Raw genomic sequence first — 18,285 nt, 5'->3', positions numbered from 1 at the left:
GTTAAAATCCGCACAGAAATGAAAATGAATTATTACACGTTTTGTTGGTTATTGTATTTTTGTACGCCCCGTTGTCAGATAAGCTGAGTGGGAGGGTGGTTGGATGGATGGATGTCTGGTTGTTATCCCAGCTTTCTGGTACGGCCTTATAGTTATGAATGGTGTTGCCAGACTATTGTAACAAAATTTTTTCTTTGAGATAACCGAGAAGAATACAAGTAACAAAGCTGTAAGTTCGGCCAGGCCGAACTTTGAATACCCTCCACCATTTGGTACAAATTCCAAAACAATTCCGGTAAAACATGTCGCTAAAATCATAAAAATACCGAATATCGGGGGTACCGATTTTTGGGGGCTATACGAAGACGTGGACCTACATGGTTCATTTTCTGTCTTAGGATGTAGTACCCATTACGAACTTCAAATACAAAATTTGAAATAATTCCGGTAAATAATGTCTCTAAAATCATCAAAATACCGAATATCGGGGGGTACCGTTATATGGCGGCTATACGAAGACGTGGACCTGCACAGACAATTTTCTTTCATAGGCTGTAGTATCCATTACGAACTTCAAATGCGAAATTTGAAATAATTCCGGTAAATAATGTCGCTAAACTCATCAAAATACCACATATCGGGAGGTACCGTTATATGGCGCCTATACGAAGACGTGGACCTACATGGCCCATTTTCAATACCGAAAGTCCTGCAGACATAATACACATTTGAGAAAAATTTTATCAATCTACTTCATTTCGTTCGCTTGCTAGAGTGATTTCCACAGACGGATAGACGGACAGTTACAAACGGAATGGTAAACTTTATATACCCTCCATACTATGGTGGAGGGTATAAAAATTGAGGATACCACTTCTTTTTATTGAAAATGATAAAAATTATCTACTTCTAAGAGAATGATAAAGTTGATACTCTCGGCCATTTGCAGTTTTTAAAACAATGGCAACCCTGCCAATGATTGGTATTTCCAGCGAATAACAAAAATGGAATTTATAAATCTACGAAGATAGAAGATTTTGAAACTAATTTTTCAAAAAAAAAACGCAGAGAAGAGGAAATTTCCCCCCAAACAGAAAATGGAACAACACAAAAGATGAATAATAAAAGCAATTTTTCGTTTTGTTAATGTCGAGCATCTTATCTCGTGGTCGGTCGGTCGCTTAACGCTACACTTGTTACCCTAGAATGTGTTGTTGTCGTTGTTTTTTCATACTCACACAAAAAAAAAAACCCGAATAAAAAAGAAAGCTATTTAATGAATTGGAAAATTTTTAATGTTAGCAATTATGGATGTTTGTTGTCGCCATGGCAAATGTGGCGTTTTTTCTTCTTCTTCGCTTTTTTTCTGCAACACCGAAAAGACATTTATTAGCTGTAAAATGATTTATACATTTGCTCATCGCATGTAGCAGCCAGCAAGCGTCTTACAATGAATTGCTTTTAAAGATTGTGCAAATTGTAAATACATTTTCGAAACAAAAAAAAATAATCTCACAGAGATTACAAGATTAACATCAAATTTACATTTAATAGGCTTTATGATTGTCATGGCAAGTGGTCAAAGGAGATGGAACTTGGAGATACATTTTCTAAACAATTTTTAAACATTTTTCTTAAAAATTGAAACAAGCTGTGGGTGTTTGGCAGTTTTCACTGACATTATCAACATGTTATATATTGCCCTACTTAATTACTATTTATGCAAAATTGAATTGCTAATCTCTGCTCATTGTCAAAAATATTTGAAATATTTTTTTTTTCTATTTTCAGATAAAGAAAAAAAAAACAATAAAGAGATTAGAGAGGTATATTTAAGTGACAAGTTTTAAAAAAAAAGTTTCTTAATTGCCAGTAGTGTTATATAAATGATAAAATAAATTACATGCTTTCGAAGAGATTATTTTGTTTAAATATGGGAAACATTTTGCTAATGAAAAAGTCTTCTGAAGAAGGAAAATCTCTCAATGAGTTGCATAGATGGAAAATTTTAGATATTTATTTCTTAAGGGAGAAACAATTTTAAAGGACCATATACACAGAGAGTCACTATAGAAAATCTAAAGTACCGAAAGGTCTCAAAAATTGAGCTGAGGATCAGGGAGTCTTTATGGATGTGCTGGATGCCTGGGAGTTATATGAACGAGGTGGATGCCTGGGAGTCTCTATAAAGGAGCTGAATGACAGGGTGTCTATATAAAGAGGTGAAGGCCAGGGTGTCTCAAAAGATAGGCTTAAGTCCATGGAACCCATATAAGCAGTCTGAATGCCAAGAAGTCTTTATAGGCGAGATTATGGTCAGGGAGTGTTTAAGAACGACCTGAAGGAAAGAGAGTGTACATACACATAGGATTGGGAGTCTTTATGCAGCTTTAGGCCAGTTAGTCTAAATAGACAAGCTTGAGGCCTGGGGATATACATGGACTATATTGAAGCTTGGGTGTCGATATATACGACTTGGAAGTCAGGGTGTTCATATAGAGGCCCTGGAGGCCAGGTGGTCAATATGAAGGACTGATGGGTAGTCGAGCTGAAAGCAAGGGAGAATGAAATAAATGCGTGTTTAATATCAATAGACGACCTGACTAAACCGTTTAGTCTCTATAGACGAGATGAAGACCAGGCAGTCTTGTCTCTATAGACGAAAAGAAGACCAGGGAGTCTAGTCTCTCTATAGACGAGCTGAAGGCCAGGGAGTCTAGTCTCTATAGGCGAGCTGAAAGCCAGGAAGTCTAGTATCTTTATAGACGAGCTAAAGGCCAGGGAGTCTAGTCTGTTTATAGACGAACTGAAGATCAGGTAGTCTAGTCTCTATAGACGAGCTGAAGGCCAGAGAGTCTAGTCTCTATAGACGAGCTGAAGGCTAGAGAGTCTAGTCTCTATAGAAGACCTAAAGGCCAGGGAGTATAGTCTCTCTATTGACGAGCTAAAGGCCAGGGAGTCTAGTCTCTCTATTGACGAGCTGAAGACCAGGGACTCTAGTCTCTCTCTATAGACGAGCTTAAGGCAGGGGAGTCTAGTCTTTATAGACGAGCTGAAGGCCAGGGAGTTTAGTCTCTCTCTCTCTATAGACGAACTGAAGGCCAAGGAGTTTAGTCTCTATAGCTGAATGTATTCTCTATATTGACTAGCTGAAGCCCGGGGAGTTTTCTTAAACTAGCTGGCGGTCAGGGAGTCTACATAGGCTAGCTGGAGGCCACTGAGTACATATAGACAAGCTGCAGGCCAGGGGTCTACATAGACTAGTTGAAGGCCAGGAAGTCCAGATAGACTAGCTGGAGGCCAGGAAGTTCAGATAGACTAGCTATAGGATATGGAGCCTATATATACTAACTTAAGGTCAGGGAGTCCATATAGAGTAGCTGGAGTCTACATAGAGCTGTAGCCCAGGCGTTCCCTATCTTGTCCATTTAGACGAACTGATGGACCAGGAATTCCGTATGGACTAAAAGGGCCGGGTAAAAATTCGGCGGTATTCACCCCTGGATCCGGGGTATTCACTCCAAAGGCCGGGAGTCTACATCGGCTTCCCCCTAGGGTCCGGTTAAATCCAACTCGTCTTCTATAAAAGAAAGGTCATTTGAAAATGAAAATTTCTATAGAGTTAAGACCCTTTTTGGGGGTCTTCTATAGGTACGGGACATTTCGAAGTACTTTTGAAGAGAAAATATTCTTTGATGGCATTCTAAAGAGAACATGCCTTTTGGAGAACTTTTGCATAGATGAACTATCTTTTGAATGTCAGGTAAAAATTCGGCTGTATTCACCCCAGGATCCGGGGGATTCACTCCAAAGGTCTGAAAGATCATTTGAAAATGAAAATTTCTATAGAGTTAAGACCCTTTTGGGGATCTTCTATAGGTACGGGACCTGTCGAAGTCCTTTTGAAGAGAAAAGATCCTTTGATGGTATTCTAAGAGAACATGAAGCCATAAAGCAATCTGAGGTCATAACCAAGATTCGTTTGTTGGAATGATCCATTAATTCTTCCACATTTTCAGACATAGAATAACTTCTAGAGCTCTTCTGCTAATAGGAAATTTTTTAGGCGTCCTTCCGAAGATAATATCAATATAAAATTTTTTCTAGAGACCTTCCAGAGGTTTTCGAGTCTTCTGGTCTGCTCTTGGCATTAGATGTTAAAAACGTTTTAAGGAAGACTGACATTTTCAATACAACTCCTACCTACCTCCTTCTGTCATAATTATACCGCTTTAAGGGACAAAAGAAAAAAATGAAGAAAACCCCGCCATTCATGGTCATGGTCGCCATATTTCGTGTTAAATATAATTTTCATTTCATATCACTCAGCTGAGAAAAAATAAATAAATAAATTCCCATCAAACACGATCTCCCTGATAATTAACATATCTTTGATATTTGAAAGCAAAATAAAAATCTTATCTTCATTTATGAAAATAAATAGCCTCATAATATTAGCATGCCATGGCTTGCAAAAGGGAAAAAACATCGAAAGAATCGAGTAAATAAATAATCTGCTGCAGAAATCCTCGACAATCCCAGTAAATGAATGATAAGTACCCCCTATCAGGCATTTGTCACGCTTTTGCATGCTGAGAGGATGGTGTTTGGATGTGAAACGTTCAAAACAAATCCTTTTAGCAGCCGTAAAAGGATGTCCCCTCAAATTGTAATGCGAGGACGATGATGCTGATGATGACGATGTTGTGTTTAGCTAACATTTGTTTATGTCGGTGTTGTATTTGTTTTTCATAGTTCCCTGCGAGGGCTAAGGATTATTCATAATGGACTGCACAGCATTGCAGAAATGGGAATCCCTTTTGCCCAAGCCATGAGAGGAAGGGATGGAGGCGACTAGGGTTTGCTTTTCAAATGGTTGAATACAAACACAAATACAGAACATAAAAATGAAAATAAAACGCTTAACGCTAAAATCTCAAAGCTAGTATCTATTGTTTCGAGGCGGGAGTCTGGGGGATTGTTGTTTGTTCACAATTTGTCCAAAACTTGTCCGCAGGATATTTAATATAGGAACTGATTTTGTTTTTCTGTTACGCTATTTGTCCATGTAAGAGCGGAAAATGCCATGCTAACCAATACCCCGCTGCATTTGCCATGAAAGCTGGAAGGCAAGCAAATCCCGGTTCCATTCGTTGGATGCATAACCATGGTCCTGGCTGGCAAGCTCCAGGATGAGATGGCGAAACTTTTCATGCTCACACAAGTGGTTTGTGGCCATATACAGGGGAAATCTGATGGCGTTGTTGTGAGAAACCAAAACGTAAATGCAAAAATGTAAAAACATTGTAAACAATGTTGTCCGCCACTCTGGAGTTGTTGGCCAACAACATTAAGTAAATACGAATGCAAAAATAAGTAGAATAATACAACAATGTAGATACATTTCCTCCTACTTATTTTGTACATTCATTTTTGCAATCTTATTTACAAGTGACAGTACAAAGAGAATCCTCTGACACATACACACACACTAAGAGATACATAAATGTGTTTACATGTATATACCACTTGCTATATATATAGGCTACAGGCGATGTTTATGCACTCAAACCACAACTTTCACCACACAACCATAACCAGGGCTAACGCATGTAAACCAGCCAGGCAAACGGCCAACCCACCAATGGCCGGACAGACGTACGACCCATGATGCCTCACCACCAAAGTATCCGATCTGAAAGATATGATATTTCTCTGTTTGTCCGCACATATTCCGTACTTATTTATCTGTGTTTGCTTTTCTATAAGAAATTATTTGCTCATCGTTTTGCTCGGACCAGTGGATCCAATGGACGAATGCTTGGCGCTCGTTATGAATAAATGCCAGTACTTACATAGCCCAGAGTACTCAGTTCAGCAGATAGACAGCCAGCTAGCTAGATATGTATGTATTTTGCTACAGATACAACTGTCATGACTTCATTTCAATATCTCGATTGCTTCGTCCGTTTTTTTTAATTTACAAGAGCAAATAAGGCAATCGCTTGTAGAGATACAGTTTATAAAGCGAAATAATAAACATAATGTGGCTATGACCAAACGCACACACTCAACTGATAAGGGTGATTGGGCTGGTGGATAGCCCGGCCGCCATTGAAGGACTCTTAGAGGTCGGGTCATAACTGAAGCAGATAATGGTTTTATTTTCTTCCTCTCCTTCATTTGTTCTTTAAATACACATTGGCCGGAATAAAACATAAATAGTGCTAATGGCATGGGTATTGATTTTTCTTAAAGCTTTTCATTTTCAGCCTTGTAGTTTTCTGTTCGGAGCAGCCTATGGAGAGAATATATTGTATTGTAGTAGAAGTAAAGAAATTTAAGGCATAGAAGAATTTTTAATGATTGCCAGAAAGTGTCTGCTGCAGAAGAAAACGTTAGGGAATGGAGGGGTTGACATCTGCTATTGTCCGATCAAATGTATTTATGGACAATAGTTGGGGCATTGACTTCGAAGAGTAATGACAATTTATTTCTTCGGACTTTAAAATGTATATAAATATATGAAGGCATTAAAAATTTTCATTAAATTCAAAAAGTCTTGATAGTTGCCGCTATCGTTTCCAAAATGAGAAACAATTTGTTGTCCTTTGAAACTACGCCCAAAAAGTAAGAATTATAAGGTAATATTTGTGATTTTTAAAGTTTTCTTTTTTTGTGCCTTGCAAGAAAATTATATCAGAATTATTTGGAAGAACAGTATTTGATCACTGTGTGGCAAAATTCAAATTTTCAATAATTACAAGAAAAATCTTGTAGATTATGAAAGCAAAGATAAACAAGTTAAAAAGAATCAGTGGTCTCACCGGCAGATATATACCCCCAGCCAATATTCGATTATTTGAATATATTTTGATTTCTGTTATGATTATTCAAACTGTTGCCCTTCTATGGAGTGGAATAGGCCAATATTGTATATTTCGTATCGGACCAAAATAAATGTGATATACAAATTGTGACGTGCCAGGTTTGGACTATGTGATAGCTTTTAGAAAATGTTATGATGATGTTCCAGATATAATCGACCGAATTATTTCATTTTCATAGTTCATCTAATACAGTTAAAAACATTGGCAAAATTAAAAGAAAATCGAACATCTACCCATATAGGGGGCTATACGAAGACCTGGCCCTGCATAGACAATTTTGTGTCACAGACTGTAGAACCTATTTGGAACTTCAAATACGAAACTTGAAAAAAAAACCGGAGAATAATCTAGACAATATCATCAAAATATCGAATATAGGCAGGTACCGATACAGGGGGCTATCCGAAGACCTGGACCTGCACAGGCTGTAGTACCTATTTGGAACTTCAAATACGAAATTTTAAACAATTTCGGTGAATATTGTAACCAAAATCGTCAAAATACTGAATATAGGGAGCTGGTTAGACCTTGTCCTGGTTAGACAATTTTCCGTCATTGATTGTAGTACCCTTAAAGAACTTCAAATACGAAATATGAAACAATTCCGGGGAATAATGTCGCCAAAGTCTTAAAAATACGGAATATAGAGAGTTTCCGCTATATGGGGGCTGTATGAAGACGTGGGCCTGCATACGCATTTTTGTCACAGGCTGTCGTACCCAATACGAACTATAAATACAAAATTTGAAACAATTCCGATGAATAATGTCTCTAAATTCATCAAAATACCGAATATAGGCAGATATCGATATAAGGGGGATATACGAAATGGTGAACCTATATACCCAACTTACTTTCAGGATGTAAAGCACTCAAAATGAACTTCTTGTGTGGATTTTCAGACAATTCCATTGACAAATTTGGCTACAATCATAAAAATACCGTATATCGGGGGTACCCATATATGGGCCTATATGCAATCGTGGACCGTTATAGCCCATCTTTTAACTTGACACGCCTGCAGACAAAATACTGATCTGTGCAAAATTTTAGCTTTCAATTTTAATTTGTTTTAGCTCTTGCGTGATTGCAAGAGACGGACAGAGGGAGAAACGGACGTCTTAGAATTTTGTTAGGTCTAATGTGGCGTTTCCACTGCACTTGATTCGCTCTCTATTCGTTGTTTGACCCTTAACTATGAAAAAACTACCTAATTCTTCACACAAAATTTCCTGAGCGAACACTCATATTTGTACGTTGTTCAAATCAAATCACTCTCAGAACAACGAAAAAATATGTCCCATCCCTAACAAATGAGAGCATTTATCGAAAAAATAAATTATGACATTTAAAAATTAAAAATAGAAAAATTTGATGAAATTTTAAAAATTTTTGGGAAGACTGAAAATTATGAATGAAAACTACAATGTTGAATGGCGTATGTACATTCAAACGAAAGTAAATTTTGTTTTCTCTCTCATTCGAGGTACGCATTTTGTCCACGAGTTAAAATTTCCACAGAAAACGCAAACAAAAGAGGCAACATTTTCAAAATGTTTCTATCGGCAGAAAAAATGTTTGACAAGTGTCTCTCCAGCAGAATTTAAAAATGGAAAAACACAAAAATGTGTTCAAAATGTCAACATTTACACAAAAAGTTGAAATCGGGAATGAAAATTGTAAAATTAATGATATAATAAATCTTTGGGAGGAAAACAATAATTTCTTCTATTCATATTAGTGAGAATTTCATGTATTTTCGTATAAATTCCCATTAAAATCAACAAACAAAATTTTTGAAAAAAGGAATTATTTCACTATGTATTACGAATCGTGCCGTATGAACGGGTTAATTCGTGTACTTAATTCTGAGAGCGAACAACGTTGTTCGGTTTCCAATGGAAACATGCTATAAAATCATTATTTCGATAAGTTACAATCAGAATGGAGAATTTAATATACCTTCCATGATATATATGGGGAGGGTATAAAATGACAGATAAAATAATTAAAAAGTGTGAACCCCAGAAAAGGTTCGCAGATACATAGCATACTCACAACAGATCTGAGGTTAGCAAAAATGTTTGTACGTGTGAAATTTGAAGGAAGTTGCATGATTATATCGCTTTCCTTGAGCGTTTTGTTTTTCAAAATCTTGAACCCTATATGGGAGAGGTATCAGAAGAAATGGCCTGATCCCTACCATATTTATAATAGATCTTGTGCTCATGGAAATACTGAGGTGTTCCGAGTTTGAAAGGAATCGGATGTTAATTTAGCGTTTCGTGAGCATCATGGATATTCAAAACTTGACACTTTTTGGGGGAGGTACCATAATTAGTGGACCGATATATTCCATCTTCAGAGCAGATCTTGTGTTAGTAGAAATATTGGGATGAGTGAAATATGAAAAGAACCGTATACTTATTTCGGATTTTATAATCGATTTGGTTATTCAAAACCTTGACCCTTTGTGGGGGAAGGTACAGGAAGGAATGGTCCGATCTCTACCATCTCTATGAAAGATTGTTGATAGAAATATTGAGATATTTTTTTTCACGTTTTATGAAGACCATGGGTGTCCAAAATTTTGACAGTTTTTGGGGGTAAATAAATATATTAAATCGGAATATCCTGTAGCCATATCGCTGTAGGTATAAAAAATATATGGCTCGTGTGTTGGCGTTTACATCGCAAAATCACTGAAAGATCCTACTCTTCCACATTTTTTTAAATTGTGAAATTAAGATTTATTGGAATCCTTGTATTTTTTCTAAATTGTGTCTTCAGCAGTATTACTTTTAACGATACGAGGATAGTCAAAAATTTTAACCCTCATGTGGGTCAAGGAATATCGTCGGTCCACTTTTTTTCAAAATAAAAGATTTGTTTAATTGGGACCTTGGGAGTCGTAAAATACAACAAAATTATTTTTCATAAAATTCTACTACTAGTCCCAGAATACATAGAAACTCTACATCTCATCTAAACGCCAAAATAACATTTTAGGGTTAAAGTTTAAGCTAAATTTTAAATCGTATATTTGCTGCGGTTGTTATCGTGCTCACAGGTACCCAGATAGACGGACGGATGGCATGGCTAGATTGACTCTGAAACTAAATTGGTCCAAAGATACCTAGGGTGTAAAACTGTTATTTTGTTGAGACACGTTTTGGCCGTATCAACTGATATACACCCTCTCTAGTCACATGGCTGAGGGTATCAAAAAAATGGAACCAGAAGTTTTACTAAGTCCGAATTTTCTTATATTAATTATGAGAATTTAGTATTAAATTTTAAAGCACCTGCCTCTTACCACAGAAAATAAAACTGAAAAATTGTTTGAAATTATAACTAAATAATCTAATAACTTCATATCTTATCTCCCCATCTCGTAAATCCATCCTTTTCCTAATCACACAAAATTATTTATCCTTCTGCTAAATAACGGGCCTAGAAGTCTTAGGCCAACATATAATCTATTTAAATTATTTCTACGTTCCCAAGATATGTAAATTAGTGTCTAAGTACTTTTGAAAAAATATTTTCCCCTATTTTCAAACAATTGAAATTAACCATTCTAAACACCAGCCGTTAACAAATCAGACAGCACATCTTCTTTAATCTTCTCGGAGACATGGCATGAATTTGAAATTATGCATAACTAGGGACGACCGACGGCATAGCCCTTTTTCTGTTGTAACAGATCTTAAAAATAATAAAAACAAAATAACAACTAATTAAGAAATCCAATCATGCTTGGCACATTAACCGCATTTATTTGCACCAAAAATGAAATGAAATGAAATTGAAAATGGGTTTCGAAAATCGTTACATTCCCCCGGTAACTTGAGCAATTAAAGGACCCGAAAATTAAAAGCAATACACGAAAAGACCTCCCCCAAAACACTCGCACAATACAAAATAAACAATTTAATTATAAAACATTTTGGGAGAGCATTTCCCAAAAAAAAACGAACGAATGAAAGAAGGAAAAAACAAAAGCAAATTGTTAAATGGCCCAAACGCACACACACCCACTAACCGAAAAGCAAACAAACAAACATTTGAATTTGTGACCTTCAATGAAATACCTAGAACAAGTGCTTTTCACCTCTTAAATGTGGGCAGGCAAATGAATAGAAATGAGCAGCCAACCTGGTAACCAATCCACCCTACATTACTGAGAGGAAAATTCCATGGAACTCTCTTAAGGAAATTATTTGCAACAGCAGCAACAATAAAATGGTCAACATTGCAATGGAAACATTTAACAGAATTACTGTTGGTGTTTTTGTTATTTGTCAGAAAAAATAAACATCCACAGCAAATTGAAATTTTGGTCAACAAATTTAAGTGAATTCAAATAAATCCCCTGCTGGTGTTTTTTGTTGTTAGCCCAGCCCCCGCAATTGCACTATGTATGTATGTAGATAATGGTAAGCAATGTATGTGTGTATCTGTTCCCAGCCTTGGGAGAGGGGTGTTTTTGGATATGAAATACATTCTTGGTAATCAAATACCTGGAGACCTTTTTATGATCCCCTGTCGCAGCCAAGACAAAGCCAGTCATTCGAATGAAATGAGACACAAAAATGAATCACCTGGAACGACAGCAGTAGTGACCCCCCTCACAACCCCCTGAGAATAATTGTAAATGGTAGCAAAAATAACATTTACTTTAAATTGAATTTCGTAACGGCTAATGGTAATAGCCGGAGAACCAGAAAAACACCTAACGGACAAGGACAACTGGATCATCAAGAGCATGAATGCATTTGAAGCGGCGTTAATGAAATTTGAAACGTCACATACTTTAACGTTCCGTTTTGAAATGAAGAATTTGAGTTCATCACAGTGGGTCGTGATCTATTTGTACGTATTTTAATATTTTGAGAAAGAGGGAGAAACTGGATGAATGAAAATACCCAAACAAGAGAAAAGTTCGAGAAATTTTGACGTTCGTATGGTATTACGTTTTGATTTTTTTCGAAGTTAAGGGTCATATATTAAATGTCCTATATTTCCCCATTAAAAATTTCCCCAATATTCCGATTTGCCATTTTTGATTTTGAGGTTAGTGTCATATGTTAAATGTCCTATAGTTCGCCAGTAAAAATTTGGGATCATTATGAACCGAAGAGTCCATTGAAAATTAATTTAAAACAATTAAAAAGGCATTAAGTTCGGTCAGGCCGAACTTTTAAAAATGGGTAAAGGTTAGAGCCGTTATTGAGGGGCGGGAGCCTATATTGACAATTTTATACTAAGACGACTGTAATCTATTACGAGTCTTAAATACCAAATTTTAAATAATTTCGTGGGTAAATGTAACTAGGATGACTAGGACCAATATGGATAATTTTTTGACGCCAGTTGCAGAGCCCATTATGAAGTACAAATACCAAATTTCAAACAAATCTATTAGAAAATATGGCTTTGATCATCAAAATACCGAATGTCCGTTGGAAACGTTATATGTGCGCTATGGGAAAACGTGGGCTTAAATATTCAATATTACTGCCACCGGAGCTAGAACCCATTACGAACTACAAATACCAATTTTTAGACAAATCCGTACAAAAATGTGAGTAAAAATACCGAATATCGGCAGGTACCGTTATTCGGCGGCTATACGAAAACGTGGACCTGTATATGCCATATTCCGCCACCGAAGCCACCGAACCCTAGCAAATACCTTTTTTAGACAAATCCGTTGAAAAATGTGGCAAACATAAACAAAATATCGAATTTTGGGAGCTACCCTTATATGGCGGCTATACGAAAACGTGGGCCTATATATACACCGCCACCGAAGCTAGAACCCATTACTAACTACAAATTCCTTTTTTAGACAAATCCATTGAAAAATGTAGCAAACATAAACAAAATATCGAATATCGGAAGCTACACTTATATAGCGACTATACGAAAACGTGGACCTATATATGCAATTATCCGCCACTAGGCCTAGAACCAATAACGAACGGCAAATACCAATTTTTAGACAAATTGGTGGAAATATGTGGCAAAAACTATCCAAAAACCGTATACCGGGAGGTACCGTTATATCTGATCTATCCCAAAACGTGAACAGATATATCTCATTTTCAATATCAACAATCCTAGACACAATACAAATCGTTCTGCCAAATTTTGAAGCTCCACGTCAAATAATATGGGCTGTATCGTGATTTCAATAGACAGACAGAAGGACATCGCTTAGAATTTTATGCTGATCATGAATATATACAGGGCGAGATGAAAAAACTGCAACCAACTTCAGACTGCTGGCATTTCAAAGCCACTCGTCCGACAGCTGTTAAAATTATTCCAGTTACAGCTCATTATATTGTTTACAAGCGTACAAAAGCATTTTGGTGACAGTTTTCCGGAAAAAAGTTATTCGTGATGGAATTCAAGCGAGATGGTGTGATTGCTTTATATTTGGCTGGAAAACCACAAGTAGCTATCGTTAGAGCACTCCAGTCGTTTGTGTCGTACCATCGCTCGTTACCGACGTCAAGGAAGTGGATGGGAGAAAACAGCAACATCAGCAGAAATGGTTCAAAAAGTAAAGAAGCGACTTGAACGAACCCCTCGTCTCAGTGGCCGAAAAAATGGCACGTGAGCTGAACATATCGCAATATTCCATTCGGCAAATATTTAAAACTGAGCTTGGGGTAAAGCCATTGAACTTCCAAAAAGTGAAAGGACTTACACCGCAACAGATGGAAAATAGACTCAAAAGAGCTAAAGAGTTGCTTCCCTTTGCCGAAAGTGGTGAAAGTGCCGAATTTGGTTTTATCCGTCTCCAATGAGAAAACATTCGTTGTCCAGCAGTTTGTAAACAAGCAGAATGATCGTATTTACTTGCTTTAAAGAGGTCAGCTGAAAATGTGCACCTTCGGTTGGGCACCAGAGCTCAAGCGCCGGCCATGGTAATGGTATGGGCCGCAATAACAGCCGATGGTCACACTCCGCTCGTATTAATCGACCCGGCCATTAGAATAAATACCGATTATTACCCCGAAAATATTCTGGTGTATTAAAGTCTTGGGCACGCAAACATTTTGGCCGCAGACCTTGGACATTCCAAGAGGACTCAGCACCATCGCACTCAGCACGCGCCACTCAAGAATGGTTACAAAATTAGGTTCCCCGCTACATTTCCAGCGCACAATGATCACAAAAATCTCCCAATACCAATCCGTTGGACTATTGTGTCTGGAGTATTTTGGAAAGCAAGATTGGCAGTAAAAAATACCAAAGTGTCGATCACCTCAATCAAGCGCTTCGCCGGGAATGGACCAAAATACCGCAGATCAACATTCGCGTATGACGGTTTCATTGGCCGTTTAAAGACCATAATTCGTATCAAAGGTAACCAATTCGAACAAATCTAAACTTATTCTAAAATTTGATGCTATTTCCGACATTTTTTGCCTTCATTCAAAAAAATTAAAAAAAAATTAGATAAAACATTTATGCCAATCTCATACTTCCTTCAGTTTTTACCATTTTTTTTTTTTTTTTTTTGAAATCTTGTCACTTTTAAGGTGTGTATATTGAATTGTTGAAATTTCCTAAGTCTTAAAATCAGGAAATTATTTACCATTTCAATTCAAAATTTTGAGCCTTTATGAAAGAGGTTCCGGAAGAATTGGGCCGATGTATAAACTTATTTTTGGACGATGTGTGGAGTTAAACATATACATCTGAATATCTGGAGCCATTAGACTACGGTATGTAGTTGAATTTTAGAAAAAAAATCAATTTTGGGCCCCGGCCAGCTAATTTTTGCCACAACCCCACGGCCAGATTTTTTGTATTTTGAAGGTTTCGTCCCAATTTCCAACTAAATTGGCTGTAAAATCGGTAGGAAGATTAAATCACTAAAAATATGCAATATTTATATAATGGGGTTCCTAATATTATGATTTTTGAAGACAGACAATTTTTATATCACCTAATGAAGGTTGCAATAAAATTCGGTCCTGCCGTACATAGTGTCGGTTTTCTTGTATTTTGTTATTAAAATATTTTAATCATATTTAATAATAATTTTTAATTTTATGTTTGAATAAATACAAAACAAAGTAAAAATCATATTCATAGCAAAATTGAACCAGGTGTTACCCTATACCACTATAACTCGCGGTAAAGTTTGTGTAGACTTGATTTTTTTTAATTTTTTATAAAAAAAAAAAAAATATGGCACATTTCGATCGCTAAATATGTTCCAATAATCATTTAAAATAGCAGACTTCTGTTCTATTCTAAACTCTCACTCCATGCTCAAATCCGCGTCTAGTGGTCCAAAAACATGGCATGTGGATCAAATCTAAAATCAGGAATAGAAATCATGTTTGCTCCCTTTTATGCCTTAAATATTTTGCGATCATCTTCAAATTCTCTTAAAACAATAAGCTTCTATTCTTATCCTAATCGGGTATACAATTTCACGAATATCGGACCATAATTGCTATAAATTCGATGTCGATTTAGCCATATGTGTCGATTGTTGTTAAGTTAGCATTATTAAAATATAGCTTCAATTTTCCTCAGAAATTTAAATTTTTCCTAGGTTATTTGGTATTGAAAAACGGAATGAAAATGGAAAACATATTTTAAGTATGGCCCCCGCATAACGGGAAGATTCTGATTTTCGAAATTTTGGCGATTTCTTCTTCAATAGCCAGAAGAATTAAGAATCCTACTTTATTGCAAAATTCAAACAAGAAAAATCGGAATTGTTCAAAAAAAAAAAAATTAAAATAATGATAAATATAATAATAATTAATAATAATAATAATAATTATTATAATAATAATAATAATAATAATAATAATAATAATAATAATAATAATAATAATAATAATAATAATAATAATAATAATAATAATAATAATAATAATAATAATAATAATAATAATCATAATAATAATAATAATAATAATAATAATAATAATAATAATAATAATAATAATAATAATAATAACAATAATAATAATAATAATAATAATAATAATAATAATAATAATAATAATAATAATAATAATAATAATAATAATAATAATAATGATAATAATAATAATGATAATAATAATAATAATAATACTAATAATAATAATAATAATAATAATAATAATAATAATAATAATAATAATAATAATAATAATAATAATAATAATAATAATGATAATAATAATAACAATAATAATAAAAGAAACAACGGTTATGAGGAAATATTTTATCCTTTTAAAACTTTGACTTTTTAAATTTAGACGAAAAAAATTATTTTAAATCCGGAGCCCATTTGATTTAAATTATTGCAAAATTATAACATTTTTCATGTTTAAAACATCATTAAAATTAGCTCTAATTCATTTGAGCCCACTGTTCACTTGTTTTTTTTTTTTTTTTTGTTTAAATGGTTCATTTGGCAAATTTTTATTTTTAGTTTAAATGTCATTGTGCGGCACTTACCTTTAATCACAGTTAGAAAAATTAACAAAACTAATCCACAGCGGGGGAAATGATGTCTCCGCGTCTTGTGATGATGATAAGTAGATGTGAACGAGGATTCTGGAGGCAGTTGTGAACTCTGTTGGCATTCAAGCATTTGAGGCTGATGGTGGTGGTGTTGTTGGTGGCTGGGATGTGGATGTGGCGGTTGGTGGTCTAGCAGAGGCTGAGACTGATGTTGTTTTTCTTGCAGGCGTTGACGTGCCATATTGATGCAGGGAGGTTTTGTTTTGGGTTCACAAACTTGAACGCAGGGTAATGAAAAATCTTCTATTGATGTTGTTCTTTTTCCACTTGGTTTTGAGGGGTACTGGTTTCACTTCCGGTGTTCTGGGTTTATTCGGCGATTTGTTTTTACACTTTTCTTTTCTTTTCGTTTTTTTTTTTTTTTTTTTTTTGGTTTATCTTTTTTCTTTTCTTGTTATTGTTGTTGTGAAAAAATCGTTAACAAATTAGAATTCAAGACATTACTTGGCGTATTTGAATTATACCGAGTTGTTTTAAATACAAACTTGGCGGACACACTTGGCGGGAAATGTTCAATGTAATTGAAAGGAAATTGGGAGGGTAGAGGGAGGTCACGAATCACTTGATTTTTTGGGCCTTTTACGAAATTCAATTTATTTTTTGTTGGCGTTTTCTTTTCTTTAATAATTCAATTTGGTTCTTTATCATTGAGGTAGCAATCTCTTGTGGTGTGAAACATGTTGGCTAATTTGGAAAAACTGTTTTTTTTTTTTTCGCACTCTCTCTCTCTCTCTTTAATAAGCTTGTATTCTGGTCGGCTACTAGACAAGGTCGATAACGACAATGCTACATGAAAGTGCTAACTAATTTTCGTGGCACTTTTTTTTTTGCTTCTCTCTTAAATTAGTTACGTTCGCACTTGGCTTCTAATGTTCCATGCCATCCCTGGCTCTGTTTTTTTGGAATGAATTTTCAGGGTTTCCGTTGAGATTGTTATTTTGTGTTTTGTCTCTCTCACTCTTTGTCTTTTTTCGTTGTTGTTGTTGCTTTTGTTATTTTTTCGGTATTGTTTTGTGTGGCATAATATCCGTTGTGTGTTTCATTCGTCGTTGTTTGCTAAAGACTCTCATGGGTGTAATTTTGGCAACACTTTTCAACAATTTATACGCTTTTGTGCTCTCAGCCAGTACCACAAGCCACCGAGTGTACCGAGCGTAGTCAGCAAACGGGAACAACAACAACAGCAACAGCACGTGCAATAACAACAAAGTATGTTGCAGGGAATTTGTTTTCGGAAATGTTTTTTTTTTTTTTTTTAGAAATTTGTTAAGGCATGGACAACTTCCGACATTATTACTGACTATAGAGTTACTTTGGCGACCTTGCCAATGTGTCCCTTCTTGTTCTTCTCCTAATAATGGCCACAGAAGCCCTCAATGACATTGTTAAATTTTTCATAAATTAAATTTCATTTTGTCGCATAGCTTCCAGTTGTGTACGCATTAACCTAAAACGAAACAAAAGAGAAAGAGAAAGAGAGGAAAAGGATAATAATCAGTACAAGAAGAAAAACAATTAAACAAGGTTTCGGAGTTTAAAATATATTTTCTTAAAAAATTATGAAATTTACTCAAGATGAGAGTGCTGAGGGAATAATAGTTGCCCAAACAGCGGAATTGAAATGAATTATTTAGGAGAGGATAAGAAGCATAATAAACATAAAATAACGCTGCATCTATTTCGTAATTTTCTATGGAAAATCTAGTGCTGAAGGCACAAAGCAAATAATTTCGGAAAATTTTGGGTTTCTTTTACTGACATTATCTGAAGCAGCATTCATCATTTTTTTTTTTGCAAAGTAAAATATGTATCCATTTAAAATGTTAAATACTAAGTATAA

The 18,285-nt window shown here is 35.3% G+C and overlaps 1 protein-coding gene across 1 annotated transcript in view; it reads right to left on the bottom strand.

The window, feature by feature from the left end:
- LOC101894838 (uncharacterized) overlaps positions 1–18,285 on the bottom strand; it is a 375,018-nt gene that overhangs the window by 344,866 nt on the left and 11,867 nt on the right. The window contains exon 2 of the mRNA XM_059130884.1: positions 16,380–17,892. Coding sequence (XP_058986867.1) covers positions 16,380–16,626 — 247 coding nt within the window. The 5' untranslated portion in view covers positions 16,627–17,892. The remainder of the gene's footprint in view (positions 1–16,379; positions 17,893–18,285) is intronic.

This window comes from Musca domestica, unplaced genomic scaffold, assembly GCF_030504385.1.
Source record: "Musca domestica strain aabys unplaced genomic scaffold, Musca_domestica.polishedcontigs.V.1.1 8, whole genome shotgun sequence".
Lineage (NCBI taxonomy): Eukaryota > Metazoa > Arthropoda > Insecta > Diptera > Muscidae > Musca > Musca domestica.
This window is presented reverse-complemented; position numbering and strand designations above follow the sequence as displayed.